The following is a 17,714-nucleotide window of genomic DNA, read 5'->3' as shown; positions in this document are numbered from 1 at the left end:
TAGACCTAAGCATGGTAACGATGAGCAGAGAGTATAGGGCCGCGATCCTTTTGGGATTAGGCAGCATTGTGGTTCATGGTTCAAGGCTAGATTCGTCCGAATGCGAAATTTTCGTCCTGATGCTTGACAACGATCCATGACCCCATATCCGGTAATCGACCTATTTACTCTAAAAATCACGACCAGACCCGTTGCAATACACCCAATACCATATATATTTTGTTGGTCGATTAAAGAATAACTCTTTTTTCCTAGGTGCGTATTTCGCTTATTTCCAGTATCTCGTTGACAATGAATTGTGACGCGACGGCTTTTCTCACATATAAATTACAACCCACCGTAATCCGCTGAAAAGGGGGTTTCTATATTTGATTATTTACCCGGTAATAGGATGGCCGATGTCTTGTCAAAAGTTTATAATGCAGTCTAAAGTCTTAGAGGTGGCTGAATTGGTGATCACCGCCATTATGTTTATTTTTGAAAGACTTTCAAATAGAAACTAGCGCATGTACTGATTTCAAATCTGCCGGGAAAACCATGCGAGCCAGTGCTCGTTTTCAATATTAGAACTACTCGGAGATTATCCAAAAAAAAGATTGTTCAAATTAGCAAACATGAAAATATTGTAAAATCTTTTGAGAGGGACTTTTAGAATAAAAAACAAAGACTACTCAGTTTGAGGGGGAGGTAAGAAAAGAAGCCATGTGAGTTTGTTTTTCATTTTTATAAATCTTTCATATATGTTGATCTTACTTACCTCCCTAATACAAACACTTCACCTGTCGAACTCGATGGGCAATTGCAAACAGGTAGTTAAATAAGCCGTAAACGATTTTTATTACTGGAACGATAACCCTGCCATCCTTTGCTTCTGTTTAGTAACACGCCAAATTCGTGTCTATTATCGGCATTTATGCCTAAAAATCGCTAATTATAGTTGTACTAAACAAGCAAATTATTTTGAGTAAAATAGTAAATCCGGCCGGGCTCGAGTCAAAGAAAAATCGCTGATCTCCGGATCCACATCCACGTGAAAGGGCGACCGACGGATTAGGGGCCCGGACTTTTGACGTAGGAGCTGCATAATTCGTAAAACCCCGTCCATATAAGACGGAATCTCCCGACTCATCGTTGTGGGATTTTTTTTTCTACGTAAAATAGCACATCATTTAGGGCTTCCACTCGAAGATAATATTAATCATCTATCTCAAACCTTAAAAGGCTAAGAATTGCCACGAGTATTCACACATTCGTTTTCCCCCTCTCTATATTCTCTTAGTTTTATCTTTATTTTCCACCTACCATATCTCTATTTGAAAGACAAGACTTCGTCAAAAAGGAAACATGGTTGCGCACAAGGCCCTTCTTGCTGCTTTAGCTGCCGCCACATTCCATGTACAAACCCATGCTGCTCCCTATCTCCAGGGAACCACCGTCGCTGATCAAGAGAAAGCTTGGCCTATTCCCGCAACCGAGACTGGTCATTCAGCAGCCGTGGAGGTTTCTCAAGACATAATCTGGCCTGAATACCGAGTCCAGATACAACCCCCCCAAGACCCTAAAACTGTCAGCACTTGGCAGTCTAACATACGCACGACGGCTACCCAAACGTCCCGAAATCGCAGGCCTTGTGAACTCGAAATTCACACAGTGATCAATAGACTTCCGCATCTACTCAAGACCAACTTGAAATACCAGAGCGGATCAGCCGGGCGCGCCTGGGGCTTTATTACCGGCATGCACAAGGGGGACTATTACGAGGTGATAGCGAATCAGGAATGCAAAATCGTTCGGATTTCCAGCGCTTATAGCGACGGAACATTAATTTTCACCTCAAAGGTTGGACAAAGCTCTCCGTCATGGTTTAATCCTGGACAAATGTGCAGTAGCTTCGTAAAATGGTGCACCAAACGGGATGGGCAAAGACAAAACTAGAAAATAAGAATGGGACTCGTAAAGGCAGCCCATACGTGCAGCAATGAGCTGTTTCATTTTTTTCTTTCTTTGCCTCTCTTGAAAAAGGAAGAAAGACAGAAAAAAATAAAACCCATTTCTCTAAGGCGTGGCTTGGGCTTTGTTTTTCGAAATAATATCAGTGCAGTTCAAAACTTTTATGCATTTTGACCAATAGTATCTTTAACTTTGATGTATTATAAATAGATCTACAACTTTTCTTGAAATTTGTTTTGAATTTATATTGCGGGTGTCCCAAAACTTTATGCTGTTTAATGGTTACGATTTGTGCTGTTGTACAAGCGTGTTTGCGTACCTATTGCAGGGAAAAAGGAAAATAAAGAAAGAAAACATCAGTGGTACCCACCGGCCTCAGCGGCATTTGAAACCGCGGGTGGGAGCACCCCTCAATCCTTCGTTTGCTGTCCTTCCGACACTTATATTTGCTAGACTGTCTTCATTTATTTTCTTTGCTCTCCATTTCTGCAATAATTGCGCGCTCCATGAGATTCCATAAGCTTACTCAACCGATTAACAATGGCCTGTCGGTCATAAAATCAGTGCCTCAGGCATGTCTTGGTCAACCAGATTTGTTGCGCAACAAATCCATCCCCACATGAGGGGAAAACATTTAGATGGACCAACCCCCGGGACTTGGATTCTTTGTTTTCTTCGATGGGAATCGTGGCTTGGCTTTTTGGATTTCTGTCATTTCGCCCCAAAAGTCCAGTCAATCTTCGCTCTTCTTGACTGCATACACCATCAACTGCTGTGGTATATTTTATCTATGCGCCAGGTCTGCATGTATTTGCTCGGGATCCCTTAGATAGCTATTCTTTGTTCTGTTCTTGTTGGGTCGGTTTATTATCCCAACATGGAAAATGCCATAGCGGCTAATGTTTTGGGAACCCTCGGAGCGGTTTGTAGTTGATCCCAGTTTTTGAGCCCCTAAAGTTGCATTCTTAGCTAACCACCTAATTACGCACTGGCATAGGTGTGCTGGTCCGTTCAGGTCTGTCTTCCTCCGACTTACTCCATGCACGCTGCACAATGCGGTAGCCAAGAACATTATCCACATATTGACTGACAAATTCCACCCTTCGAGCAGCTAATCCCGCAGATAGTTGTAAACTACCGCCGTCACAACACCGTCGGCCTCCAGCCGTCCATGATGATGCTCTGGGCCTGGGCTGGCGTTCCCCTAGGCGTCTACAACATCACCGAGGACTTCAACGTCGCCTTGCGCATTCAGCCACAGATCCTGACCCTGCTAAGCCTCGTCACCTGGGCTCAGTGCTGCTACTACGACTGGAAAGTGAGACACAGCCCGACTTCATAATGTATAGTCTGTTGCATCTCCTGTTAACGTACACGCTCTCTATAAGCACTGGTCCTTGAACCGTTGCGTGGCTGTCGTGGTGCCCCTGGCCGCCTTCATGACCGCCATCCAGGTCGCTCTTATCTTCGCCCTCCGCTCCGCCCGGGACGAGGCGCATCTGACCTGGCCATCGACCCTAATGGCCGCCCTCTCCGCCGCCCTGCTGGCAGCGGGCGTACTGCGCCACTACTGGGACGTCTATCTGCACCGGTCCGTCCGCGGGATATCCTTCATCTTTGTCGGCATCGACGCCGCCGGCGACCTGTTCTCGTTGCTGTCCGTCTTCTTCCAGCCCAAGCTCGACATCCTGGGCATAGTCATCTATGGCACGGAGCTGTCGCTGTGGCTTGGTCTTTTTGCGGCGGGCGGGTACTTCAACCTTAAACCGTGGGCTAAAAGGAGATTCGGTTCCTTGGACCCAGCTTCTATCCGCGGCTCTTCGTCTGATACGCCGACTGATGCTGAGGCAGATGGGCAAGGAGATGGTGGCGGTGGCGGTATGATGCTTCACAACATGCCTTCTTCGACCTCGGTGTTTCGAACAGCATCTTGTGATGTCCCCGGAAATTCAGGTGGTGCGCGGACAAGATCGCGATTCACGATGAACAGCGTCGACCACATGTCGGGCAACGAGACTGGCGTTAAGGCATTCCAAAACCCGCCCATGGGGGCCCGAAACCTTATTTAAAAAGCCCGTGGGCCAACAGCCCACGAGCCCGCGGTTTCTTTCACTGTGGAGTTTGTATTTATTGGACTAAAGTTAGTGTTAAGATACATGCCCCACAACGTGCAAATAAGACGGGGGCCCGTGGGTTACGGTATTTTTTGGCCCATGGGCCCCCGTGGGCGCCCGCGACGGGTTTTGGAATGCCTTAACTGGCGTTGGAAGCTCCTGAGTCCCCATCATGTGGCTATGACGGCTACAGCAGGGCCGGCCATTCTGTTCAACTAAGAAAAGCCCGAACGGCCCAGGTCAAAAATGCACATTCATCTTGGCGTAATTCAATACGGTATTCTCACCACACACATGTTTTATCCCCATTCCGCTCCATATGGGTAGATTGTGCAAGCCGACCCTGCTCGCGCGACCTTCCTACTCCGTCCAGACACAAAAGATTGCAATAGACCCACGATGATAGCGAGGAAGAGAACGGGGCTGTTAGCACCTAGGTCACACGTAATATGAGCTCCTTTGACCAAAATCTATGGCATTCATCGCTGTCACTGCCTCGTATAGTCTCGTTTCCTGGATGCCCGTCTCACTCTATACAGTCTTCCTATGCGTCTTATCTGATTCATCAGCGGGGAATCCAAGTACGGAGATGCTTATGCGGGATAGGAGCCGTGTAGTTGTTGATCAATGAAAATCGTACCAAGGTAGCAAAGAACACCAAGAGCCTCAGAGTCAATGGCTAAACGATTTGAACCGTTTAGGAGCATTAAAATTTTGAAAAAAAAGACTTGCAACTATCCATGTATCGGAAAGTAAGTGCAGGCCAAACCTCCAGTGATATTCAGCAAAAGTGACTTTCCCTCCATAAAATACAACATAGACCAAGAATGATAAGATTTCTACCTCCATATGAATGACCTCATTGGATTACTTCGATGGGAATTCTGTTTAGAACATGATATGGTTCGGGGCAGGAGGCGCCCAGAGTCTGGCACTCCTGGCAAGCATTGAATAATCCCCAAAAACATATCATACAGGAGTACCAATAAGCATCTGAAATTGCCGGCGCGGTAGCGCATACACCACAGCATCCGACGTCCCTGTCGACGGGTGGAATACGACTGGCGGCAGCCTCTTCATTCAGTTCGAATGTTAACAATGGCGTGGAAGAGAGGCCTGCGCCCGTATTCATTCCTGAGTATGGCCTTGGGTCCCATTAAACTCCATAGCATTTTGAGGAACGCACACTGTCTGGCAGTAATTGCAATTGCCAGGCTAGACCAGTGGACACAGTTTTTGAGGAAGCTTCCGTCGTGTATATTGCTCGTTAGAAGTTGGATGACCTTCTCTTTACCCGTCGTCGCGGCGCACATCAATGGTGTCGGTGCGGATCCTCCCCCCCGCCGTGACATCGGCACCGTTCTCCACCAGGGACTTGACACAGTTAAAATGTACCTCGTAGCAAGCATAATGTAATGGGGCACAATTTATATCATTGCGCGGGTTGACGTCTGCTCCTGCTTCGATTAAGAGCGTGACGCGTTCGAGATGTCCAAGACTTGCAGGGGCCGGACTTCAACCAAGGACCCACACAGCTCGACAATGCCAGATTGTATATACATGTCGTCGATGCTGTCAGGTAGACTGTCTTCGTCAAGCTCCTCGACAAAACCTCTGTCTTGGTCGACGTCGTCCGGGACTGTCAAGTCCTCTGCCGACCCCAACACTGTGAGAGGACGTGGCCCTGCAAAAGCCTTCTCATATTTCTCGCACCGGACAGATTCCTCTCCATCATTTTGGTCCACAGAAACATTCCGTCGGACTTGACGTGTATCTTTTCTGCAAAATCAGCCTGCTCCTCTTTTGTTTTGTTGGGTAATTTGTTCTCAACCATATTCTTGGAAAAGGCAAGCGGGTCTGAACCGACGTCGCTCGGGTCGGTGAAATGCTGACTGGTGTGGACAGCGGTATTCGCATTTCTTGCCAGAAAAGACTCAAAGGCAGCTGTCAGATAAGCCTCTTTTCTGCTCACGAGAAGAACACGTGTTGAGGTCTCGCTCGCGATCTCTGCGATGGTGCTGAAAAGTCCAACCACCGAGTCTCTGTCTCGATCTTCGGCCCGCGACGTTGCATCGGGCAGGGGCCAAATGCACTCGTCCAGTCCGTCGGCAATAAGAGTACAGCTTTTAAGCTTTTGTAGAACCAGTCTTAAAAGGCGCACGGTATCTTCAGAGCTGGCCCGGGGTGTCTCTTGCAGCTCCGAGAAGCTGAGCGCGACTTGAAGAGCGGAAGAGCTTTGAGAGACAAGTTGATGCAGCCAGGACTTGATGATGGCAAAGGTGTTTGTTTGGCCGCTTTCAGATGTGCCCGGGGTAAAGAAGTGCGCAACAGGACCATGATCGTTGGCTCTTTCCAACAGGCAACGGGTTAGACGATGGCGCCAAGCTGCAAACACAATATTGACTGAATCCCTGACAGTGCTAAATCTTGCGCGGCTGTGGAAGTGGTAGACTCCCCAAGCTACCTAGAAATGTGTACCGTTGTTGGCCCGGGCTCCGACAGAAACGCTATAAAGGGAATGCGGCCTCTGTATCGCGGCCCTCCAGTAGCCAGTAGCGATGTGTAGGCATTACTCCAAGGTTTTGACTGCGAAGAGCACCAGTCAATTTCCCGTGGGTGCATAATCACTACAGGTGGTCTTTTTTCTTCTGTAATATTACGGTGCGCAGGCGGAACTGTGACCGTGAATTCCATTCAAATATGGCCGCAACACCCAAGTCCCATATCTCCAAGCTGAGTCTATTCGCATTCCCACACAGCAATGCTATCGCTAGACCAGATATAAATGTTTCAGGCTGGCAACTTTGACGAAGCTGCCCTTTGTTTTGAACTTGGCTATTCCACGGTCTCCATGACCCAGATCAGCACATATAGCCTTTGGTAACAGTTGATTTTATTTCCCATCCTTGGGGAAAAGTATGTTTCTCTGGAATAGGTGTGCAATCGTCGTCAAAGTCCCAAATTTCCATCCACTCGCCAACTCGTCCATGCACGAGTTTATTACCCGGCGAAGTACTAAACGGTGATGACCGGCCATCAGGTGAAATTATCGTGCCGGAGCAGTGGTTTATCCCACGGGTTTGAATTATATTGGGATGTTCCAGTGGTCTGGCAGTAATGGCGTGGGGCGAAATGGTTAAGGCTGTCACCATGGTAAGAAGAATGGCCCCCACGTACATGGTTGTATTTCAAAAAGGGGATTATGACACAGGGTTTTGGGGCGAGGATATGGGCCTTGAAAAATAAATGTGCCGACTAATAGGTCTGGATTGCTGCTTTTTTTGTTTGTTGAAACAATCAGTAAGACAGAACGGACTTGCGGGAGGTGGAAAGACCCTTCCAAGTCAGCCATGGGTTCTTCGGGGTTGCACGCAGTTAATACATCTATTTGGATTAGAATTTAATACCAGGGGTCCCTTTGAAAAGAATGTTAAATTATAATTTGCATTGATGATGAAATTTCAACAACTGGTGTTAAATGAATTATTCTTGTGCTTTGAAAACTTTACCATGGCAGGCATAAGCCTGCTTGAACTTATATTTATTGATTAGTCTTGGTGCTGGGCTATATTTAAAAGTGCAACTGGGTCTCTATTGGGGCAGGGTTAGATCACCGAGTTACCTGTAAGCGGCGTGAGCCAGTTTATGATTTGTTTCGTAGGGGAAACCCCGCTTGCTGGCCCATGGAGATTACCTGAGCAATAACCTCCCAAGTAGTGCCCCATGCCTTTGTTCATATAAACAACGTAAATAAACGTAACATAGATCAACCATCTACTAAATGTATAGTACGTACTTTTTTATCTATAGTTCTTTTTATTACTAATTGTATTATATCTCCGTTTCTATGCTAAGCCTTTCCCGTCAGAGGGGCTAAGTTTAGCGCCGGTCATCTCCGATTCGGTATTCCTGGGGCTCAAAAACATGTACAACTCTCAAGCTCAGCCCGTAAAGGTTAATCTGGGACTTGCCAACGCCATTCAGGTGTTTAGCAGTAATTAATCAAGTCAGGCAAAATATTTGCATATTTAGCAATCAGACGCAACGCCCTTCCATGGTCTAGAAATGACTACTAGGGTGACGGGCGAAAAAAAAGCCCTCGGTACCGTATGTGTACGCGTGGGCTTTTATTAATTTAAGTGTTCACGGGAGCCATGGAGGACCTATTTTCTTTTTGTTCAAAAGTATTACCAAAGTCGACAAAGCCCAGACGGCCCACACCAGCGGAAACTGTACAGGGGGATGGACTTTTACCCTTACCACCATAGTAGTGAAATCCTGTTGTGAAATAACCACTCCCCTTTCAGGGTTTGCAACGGCGGAATGAATGAGGTATTGTTTGCATTCTACCAATAATATAGCGATTTATATTGGTAAAAATAGCCACGCACTTGCTTTTATTTAGATAGGACTTTTTTCTGTTTCTTGCAGCCCTACATGATCTAAGCATTGCGTGCGCTTTCAATAGCACCAGGCGGACTTACACCATTGAATCTTATGTAAATTAGGACAACCGGCACCGTAATTGCCAAACTAGCTTCGTCAACTTTGCAACAGCCTACCTGTTTGGTCACGCCAATCCTCAATAATTAGCTCATCGAGTTCTTTTCAAATCTCCAAAAAATATCAATAGATCATTACGCTTTACCAACAGTGGCGATATGCGCGCTTCCGTGAGCCTAGTCTATTTTGCCCTAGCGTTATCGTCCAGCGTTATAGCGATTCCAATAGGTGGTGGCCAGAAACTTCAATCGAGTCGCCGATTTCTCGAGAACCCCAAGCCTAACTTATATTCACGTGGTCCCCCCCAGGTATGTTTTTAAAAGAGGACTGTAGCATCGACCATCATGCTCTCAAGCTGAAGAACAGGGAACCCGTTCATCTTTACTCTCAGCCTATTGGACATTGCGAAGCAGGCAACCAGAAAGGCCAAGAAGCTGACCTAAGCCACCCGAGCGCTCACAGGAAACGTGGCCAGAGCCCAGAGAAAGGAAGTTCATAGAGGGTTTCACAAGATACACTTGCAAAAATAACCCCAATCCTCCGCGTCAACCCAACCCTAACTGCATGATCTCCAGAAATAAGATTAGAGAAATCCTGAATGGAAAAAAGGGGTACATAGAAGGTATATCGAAAGCGGTCGATAAAGAGGACCTCAATTCTCAGCGTCGCAAGCCTACATCCCAAACTTAGGAAATACAACTCCCTGCCAAGAAATAAGCCGAGAACCGTACCCTAACCGGCCTCAATGGTATCCTGACGCGATGGAAGACATCCGCAAGCGAAGCGAGTGATTCCGAATATAAGCTGTTTGTGTCTCAGTGAGACAAGAGATTGACGTGAGGGGCCACTGGAGTTCAAAGGGTCAGGGCACAACCAAATGAACAAACTGCGCGGTTCAGCTGCAACGAATACATAAATAGGCCACCAAACTCCCTGTCAAATTGAAGTGTGGTCCGAATTTAAAAGATCTTATCATGTTTGACACAGGATTTAGCCGAGAAAAAAGCCCAGTAAAGCTTTCCCTTTCTCCACATGGACTAACCCTGTCTGCATCAACTATTCTACAAAGCACGCATGGAGTCTGATGTAGACCGGCCAGTCAACGGCTTGTCAATAGTCCCAATCTTGCTACCATTATATATGCTGGCATACTTTGTCAAACTCAATCCCATGCGTCAACCAGCCAGAGGACTCTCTGAACTTCTTCAAACGACAACGTCATAGGGGGCGCATAGTAGTTTAAAATTGTAATGTCCCCTAATAAGTCAATTGCCTCCTCGACACTACCTTCCAGTAGCTCCTATACTTCGGCAAATGAGACAAAGCGTTCCGGACTGCCACGAACTGATCCACTGCAGCCTGCCCGGTATTAAGTAAATTTTTGTCCTAGAGCTTGCTTGGGAGGCTTTGATTTGAAGGATCCGAATCGGCAGGAGGTATGCTCTGACGCCCGGTCGCGGGCATAATACAGTAAAAAATACATTTCCACAGTATGGGGAGAACGACACGTCTTCCGGCTATTTCCCGGCGTTAGGTGTTAATCCTCGCGGCGTCAGAAGTAGTTAACTCACCAGAAATGAAATGGCTTCGGTGAGGAGGATTGCCCAGCAACAGGAAGTCTAGGACAGGCGAAAATGAGGGGGAAAGATTGAGAGGTTTCAAACATCGAGAGCAAGTCGGGTGAAGAGGAGGATCTAGGGTGCCACCTCCATTTTTCAAGCTCGCAATTTTGGGTAATGCCTAGGAATCAACACTCTAGGAATTTCCCACGCGTATCAAGCTAATGGTAAGCATAATTTGAAATGGCTAATGAAAAGCGCTAGGGAAACAAAATTGGCTAAAGTACGGTCCTGTGTTCCTGTGTTCCTGTAAAATGCTTTGCGCAAAGGAGCGAACCAGATTTGGTTAAGAATGAAGTAGACGTACGGAGAGATATTTACAGAGGCACGCTACTTCTTGAAGTTTCCATTAGTGTTTGGAACACCTCCGTCATTGTTTTCCTGAACCATTTTCCATCCTACCAGGACACCTCCAGTTCGCGAGCTACAAGTGTAGAGTTGTCAAGGTTGACATCTACTGGTAATGCATTTACTTTCTCGATCCTGTCCCCAACCATGTGCGTAAAACCTCATCTAGGTACCACGGGTATGGATGGGGGATGCTGGCTCTCACTTCATAGCTGCGCATGATTGATTGCAAGCAGAATTATTGAGCATATTTGTAACTCACGAGTTGATATGATGCTGATTATAAAGCCCGCGTATTATAAATGTAGCTTTCTCAGATTCATTTGGCTCGTTTCTATCCAGACAAAAATCACATCGACATTAAAACCTCCTCGATAAATGCTGTGAGCAGAATGCTTCAATAACAAACATTCCATTACCTCCAGGACCCCCGCCAAAGAATAACAATCATCATCGGTCTGAATTCTGGTCATAAACCCAGACAAAGGCATTTACCTGGGCCAGGTGATATATATCATGTAATGCTACCTAGCCACATCGTCATCAACAGGCCGCACAATCTTTTCATAATACCATAAAGTGGTAGGGAGTAATTCCGCAATTGCCGTTCGTCAAATTGTCGCCCTATTGTGACATTCGCCGTTCGAAGCGATAAATAAGCTACAGACTCATTGCATTGAGAGCCCTTATTGCCGTGCCAATTGTCAACGCTGGTGTTGTATACTCTTGAACAGTTACCAGTAAGATCGTAGAGGACGTGACGGGCAATTATGTGCACATAGACCAACCAAAATCGCAGCCCCGGCCCTCTTCCAGCCGGTCTGGTTGCTGCTGAGAGCCTAAACAAAACAGCTCATTGCTATTATATGTATGACGACAGACGACCAAATTTCCAACGTGAGTCGGATGCCTCTACCATTTTCTCTCTTTTCCATCGATTCAAGTTGACCTAATGAAAGAAATGGAAAATTAGATAATACAATCTTTTTATCTTCAATCCAACGTACAGTGAGTTCATAGGTATTTCTACATAGCATAGCTTCCGCATTAAGCCGAGGAGTGGGTTAATGCGTTCTGGCTTTGCACGGTTTTTTTTTTTTTTTTTTTTTTTTTTTTTTTTTTTTTTTTTTTTTTTTTTTACACTGCACGGTGCAATTCATGCGCAGATATTTTGAGGTATAGACGTGCCAGCACACGGTCATGCAATGGGCGGAGCCGACGAAGCCTGGAAGGGCTTGGCCCCGGTGATTACCTAGGCGTTCAGAGACATGCACGACGGGAATTTGGGCAGGTACAGCGGACACATGCTTGATTAGTAGCTAGGTAAGACATGAATCCCTAGAGTGACTGACTGACTCAACTCTTGCTAATGCAGTTCAAAAAAGTTAGCAAATGTACTGTGATCAATAAGAAAGAAAAAAACAACTGCTAACTTGTATGAGGCCTGCTGAGACTGGGTTCCTTTTACTCCTAGTACGGTCGTGGTTCGCGCGTATCGCCTTACCTGCTGGTACTCAATGCAAAAATCATGAAATTGAATCCATCGATCATTTGCCAGTTTGTCCGTCACAAACTTTGATTGTCGTCAAAGCTTTGAGCGGTCGACTGACTGGTCTCAAGGTTGCTAAAAATAAATCATACTAATAACGGAACCCTTCTTAAAGCGCTTTACATCTGCGATTGAAAGCTTCCATCATCGAACGCAGCCCTTGCGAACAATCGTTTTTTTCTCTGTTATATCTCCCGTCGAATCAATCGGCCTTCTTATTTTCTTCTGTCTTTTCTTTTATCTTTTACATTTTGTCTTTGTACCTGTAACCCTTTTCAAATCTGGTTGGCAATCCGAATCATTTTCCCCCACTTTTATATGTTAAATAGCTAACACGGGGACAAAAGTCCAGGTCGATCTTTTGCCGTCAATATGGGTTTTAGAAATTACTTTACGGTGTTGGCGTTGGTAGCTTCTCAAGCAAACAACGTCATGGCCATGTGGCCTGGTAAAGTACACCCCGTCCCGGACTCTGGTTCAGACAAGGGGGTGCCCAGACGGTGGTGCGAATACACAACCAAGACTATAGATGGGAATCAACTCACGCTTGATACTATAGCGGGTACCAGAATTCGGTACGAGTACAAAAACCAAATATATTATGTGACGGCAAACACGGATTGTGTCCTTGAGTGGGAAAATGGATTGTCGCCTCCGGGACTGGAATTCGTGCTAGTGCCGGAAGGGTCGACATCGGAGGAATGCACTGGAGGGCGGTAGGCGGAATAAAGGGACTGGAATAGGTGATAATTGCATCAACAGTGTTCTAATTGTCCACTATACCTCTGCGTGGAGGTACGGAAGTCGGGCCCAGGATCCAGAGTAAAATAGAATTGTATAAAACCACAGGTCTCTAGTATGAAAGTATACAGGCATGCATTTGGCACCTACGTGTGTTCGCACCCAAGCATAGACTCCGTCTAGATAGGCTCGCGCAACAAGGCTTACCTTGCGTCATAAGGCCCATGCAGTGCCCCAACCGTATCTAACCGGTAGTCATGTTTGGGGTGATGGGCCCGATACTCACGCGGGGTGTCTTGTAATACTAGTTACAAAACCCCAGAAAAAAAAATGCAAATGAGAAGACTCCACAGTAAAGCCAGTCGCCAGGTGCGAGTGGCAACATAGGGATACCTATGGTATTAGGCGAAAAGACCCACCCCTTGTCACCCTATTTGCGTACATCGGCCTTTATTAATTTAATTATTGGCGACAACAACCAAATATGTGTATTATCTCTTTGTTTGAAACTTTTACCAAAGTCGGCCAAGCCCACAAAGCCCACACCAGCGGACAGCCGGACAATGTGCAGAGGGATGGACCTTTACCCATACCACGATAGGAGATTAGAAATCCAATTCCTATCCGGCAGCATAGGAAAACATTAGTCTTGAGGCACTTGACAAAATGCATAAACTTTTGGAGCAAAAACCAGGAGAACTGGCAACGTTTTGGATATTTCGCAAAGGTTTAACCCAAAAATAAGTCTATTTCTGACTCATTTTCATCTTGAAGCATCAGGGTAAATAGGGTAAGTACGCATTCCTGAGTGACCTTGCTCAAATGGTTATTTACAAGGAATGGTACAATGAAAAAAAAAAAGAAACACAATTACCTTGTTTTTAAAGTCTGCTCTATACAGCTTGTCTGTCATGGATTAGAGTCCCAAAGTTGCTACTATATCCTTTTCCGCATGAAAATTTGAGAGGCTTGTCCAATGCCCTTACTCGGATCCGAATTCACTATTTATATCTGCGAAAGAAATCTTGGTTTGTCCCCCTAGTTGGATTTTGCCAACAATATAATAAGCCTCCTTTAACCTACCTCAGTACTTCCTTTCATTCGTACAGCCTCTATAAAACCAAACCTTCCCACAACATCAATTATTATCAATCGCTGTCCTGTGTTTGCAGTTCAATTTCAAAATAGACGTTAACACTTTATCAGGCCTGGTAAGCAAGTGGAAGCCCTCACTCGCTTTCAAAATACAGTATACTAATTTTGAGATATATTTATAGTTTTATCATTGTTGTCAATATGCAGCTTGGCGGATATATTTTGTCCCTAGCTCTCGTGGCTTCTCAAGCGGGCAACTTTGCAGCCGGTTATGGTGGGAAATGGTGCGAATTTGAGTATGGGATAAGCATCAAAAGAGGAAAAGAGGGCTCAATAACCTGTGACAACAACGAAGTCCTTGTCAATTGTGGCATGGATTGTACGCTGACGTTGGAAAATGGTCAACCCCTTCCTACACATTGTGTGCCGAAACTTGTTGGGAAAAGTCCGAAGAGGGGTTACAAGAAGTGCAACGAATGCGAATCGTTAGAAAGAACACCATAACAAATAAATGATGTTCATTTATTTAACTGCAATCTCTTAGTGCGTCATATCTGCGCGAATGTTCCAAGGCCGGATGCGCTATTTTACTCGAAAGCAGGCGCAGAGGAGGTCAAGCCTGATAATAGGGGACGGATATTCCGTCACTACCAACATATACTTGCAGATAGATTCTCGAACACTTTAGACATTTCATCCCGCAGCATACCATATTGGGTCTCACGGCGATTGTAAAGTGACACGAAATAATCTAAACTCAACTTCCGCTTCAGTAATAGATTTAAAGGTCTTGTAGCTTGGTATAGCATTGGTTTTGTTAGGTGACAGTAATATTGCTGACTGCACCAACGGACATAGAGCTGACTTGCCGTCGCTAATAAAGCTCATCTCCTGTGCACGAAAATCAGAGGCTATGCCCGGGTCGTGGGCTTGGTGATTTGCACGGTCTATGAAGCTATGTACAAATCGGTCGGCATTCCCTTGAATGTTTGCCGCACTCTAAGCCCGAGATGAATACTTGCGATTGAGTAGTACACAGATATAGACAGCCCTGCATAGGTTCGAATTTTCTTGCGGCGCAAAAATTAGTTTCAAATCCATGCTGCTAGTGGTGAAGGTATGCCCGTACCTGCCACTGTGAGTGAACAGAGTAGATCAGTTTTTGGGACGGACGACTAGTAATGTAGAGAAGATAAACGGAATACCATGGAATTGAGGCACTGATGCGACCGACTACTTACAACGTGGAAGTCCACCGTAAAGTTTAACCTGTGTTGCTGAGAGTTTAGAAACATTTTGTTCCCAATTACAAAGCATACATTTCTAGGTATATTTAGCTAAAGACTCTGACTCAGGTTGTCGCTATAAGCGGTATATTCCACTCAAGGTTTTCATCAATAAGGCATTCTTGACTAGATATTAGCTGGCATGGCTATTCTTGGTAATCATTGAATCGTAAAGCCGTGTTAAGTATAGGAATACCCGGTGCACAAACCCACTCACAAATATTTTAGGTATTGTTATCACAATCTCGATAGTCTTTTTTTATTTTATTGATATCAGAGCTCACAGGTAAAGTTGACTTTCGTATTTGCCGTCCAATCCTTGCATCATATTCAAGGCTTCGACAATATGAAGTGAAATCCACCGGGCGACATGCCAAACGAAAGTCGTTATCCATATGTTTACCTGTGAAGATTTCGAGTAGTATAAGTTTGTGTCAGTAAATACGTGTAAGGATACCCACAGTTAGCCAAGCGCCGTCAATATGCAGCTTTGGAATGTTTTCGCCGCCTTGTCCTCAATGGCTCTCCAAACAAAGAGTCGACGCGGCCTACATGTGCAAGTCCAAACTTTATTATCAGGGGTCGAGACGGTGCGGGTGCTCTTTCGATTTATACAGGAAGAGCGCTTATTGGAGCAATACTATGTACCTAGTCGGAGCCACTAGATGCTGCGGACTCTTATGAATTAAGGGAGTGCAATTGGAATTGTCACTAAAGTACTTATTACCAACTACAGCACCGGTGCAGCTGGTAGGCCTTATCAAAACGGAAGATTCACCGCTGCGGCAGCCTTCTTCCGTCCAAGTCCGAAAAGATGTCCAAGCTGCCTCTTCCATTCTTGACAGACTGGCTGGCCGCCTAACAATGTTCATAAAAAAGAGACTGGGGGCCGTTGGCTGTGGGTACAAGAAAATTCTAATTTGCTATTTCACTCATGAGAAACACACATACCTCGTTAATATCTCCTTATGCTATAGCATCACCTGTTCGGCAAAGACGCATCGCGGCATTGCCGAAGATTTCCGCTGGGTAGGCATAGGTGCAATTATTTCTAAATATTATATAATTGGTTGAAGCCGATAAATATACGGGCTGATTTCTATATTCCTTTTAAAATAACTTGTTATTACAAGTTGCATGAAAATATTCGGCAGATCTTATAGGGTAAGTAGGATTTGATGGGTACTGCTCTACCAGATTACAGATTAAGCTAATTAAAGAACATACTGGATTAAACAAATCATAGGTCTCACCAGATGCTCCCAGAGTACGGGCGTGAAGCGAACATCATAACAAGCTATCAGCCAATTTACATATTTAAGAAACCATTTGGCCTTCTCTCGTCAAATTGCCAGATGGTTGTCTTGTCACCGCCAATCCGTTCATTTCTCACACCTTATACTCTTTATTTGCGCTTGCGACCGTAGTCGTTCCTCTTCTCTTACAGTCGTTCATTTTGTAAACTCTCCCATTGTCAAAAAAAAACCATGCGCACCTTCTCTCTTTTAAGCATCTTGTCTTGCTCTTCGCTACTCCTTGATGGCGCTATAGCTGTGGGCTCGGCTAACAATGCCCAACCTGGGCTTGGAGGACAATTCCCGAGTCCTGGAAGCGCCCGGGGCGCCGCCGCAGGGGTTCAGGTTGCCAACCATCATGACTTCAACCTTCCTGCGGCTGCAAGTGGGCAGTCGGGCATGAATGGAAATGTGCTGACTCCGGCGAGCCCCATGGGCGCAGCACAGGGGCAACAAAATCCTGGATATAACGGCCCTAGGGCCCCTGAAAGATTATATCATGGGAGTAGGCACCCGCCACGATATATTCGATGCGAGCAAGGTGGTCTCAGAGTTGCGAAACAGCCTGAGCCCGGGAAGGCGCCAATGACGTATGACGAGCACGTCAACACCAACCTTCACTACAGAATCAAGGGAACAGCCAAAACTGAATTCATATCAGTCTCAGACAGTCCTGACGTTATGAAGGCGTTATTGATTAAGAACTATCCTTCATTCTTTTATACATACATTTACTACATCGACGCAAAAGGAATACAGGACGACTTCCAGAATGTTGACGCACTTTATGCAGCCGATAATAGGCCCAATAAGTGGGGTAAAGGAGAGCAAGAGTGGATAACGAGAAAAGACATCCCTTGGTCAGCAATTAGAGGTTGGGTCAAGGTGTACGCGAACGGGTGGCATTCAGACCTTCAACCGAACCCAACCCGTTGGGACCCGATACCACAGAAACCCGCTCGGTGCAAATAAGCGCTCTGCTGTCCCAAAGCTCTGCCCACAGTCATCAGCTACAGTGCTGTTACAACTGGGACTAATGCAAGCAGAGGTGTTGTGTTATTTCAGCATTAATTCTTCAGTTGATAGATTTTTTTCCCTTTTTTTTTGTGTTCACATATAGAAGATGTGTCTTTTCAGGAATCAACAGCCCAACTGCTTGGAGAGTTATGTTCCTCTATACAAGCCAATGATCCAAGTAAGATGATGCTCATAAT

At 45.6% G+C, this 17,714-nt stretch overlaps 3 protein-coding genes across 3 annotated transcripts; 2 read left to right on the top strand and 1 right to left on the bottom strand.

Moving 5' to 3' along the window:
• Positions 1-2,688: 2,688 nt before the first annotated feature.
• PgNI_10933 (uncharacterized protein) lies at positions 2,689-4,283 on the top strand (the record flags this gene model as incomplete). The annotated part of the gene is made up of 5 exons (XM_031130907.1): positions 2,689-2,872; positions 2,948-2,965; positions 3,062-3,268; positions 3,339-3,906; positions 4,261-4,283. Exons 1-5 carry the CDS (start codon positions 2,828-2,830, stop codon positions 4,281-4,283), a joined length of 861 nt encoding a protein of 286 aa, XP_030980433.1. The 5' UTR covers positions 2,689-2,827.
• A 1,247-nt stretch (positions 4,284-5,530) lies between these two features.
• Positions 5,531-6,686, bottom strand: PgNI_10932 (uncharacterized protein; the record flags this gene model as incomplete). Its single annotated transcript, XM_031130906.1, has 3 exons — positions 5,531-5,715; positions 5,778-6,412; positions 6,529-6,686. The coding sequence occupies 3 exons, from the start codon at positions 6,684-6,686 to the stop codon at positions 5,531-5,533; spliced, it is 978 nt and encodes a 325-aa protein (XP_030980146.1).
• Positions 6,687-16,692: 10,006 nt separating this feature from the next.
• PgNI_10931 (uncharacterized protein) lies at positions 16,693-17,472 on the top strand (the record flags this gene model as incomplete). The annotated part of the gene is made up of 1 exon (XM_031130905.1): positions 16,693-17,472. One exon carries the CDS (start codon positions 16,693-16,695, stop codon positions 17,470-17,472), a length of 780 nt encoding a protein of 259 aa, XP_030980148.1.
• Between the last annotated feature and the right edge of the window lie 242 nt (positions 17,473-17,714).

Source organism: Pyricularia grisea, chromosome VII (assembly GCF_004355905.1).
Source record: "Pyricularia grisea strain NI907 chromosome VII, whole genome shotgun sequence".
NCBI lineage: Eukaryota > Fungi > Ascomycota > Sordariomycetes > Magnaporthales > Pyriculariaceae > Pyricularia > Pyricularia grisea.
Note: the sequence above shows the minus strand (reverse complement) of the source record. Positions and strands in the feature narration are given on the sequence as shown.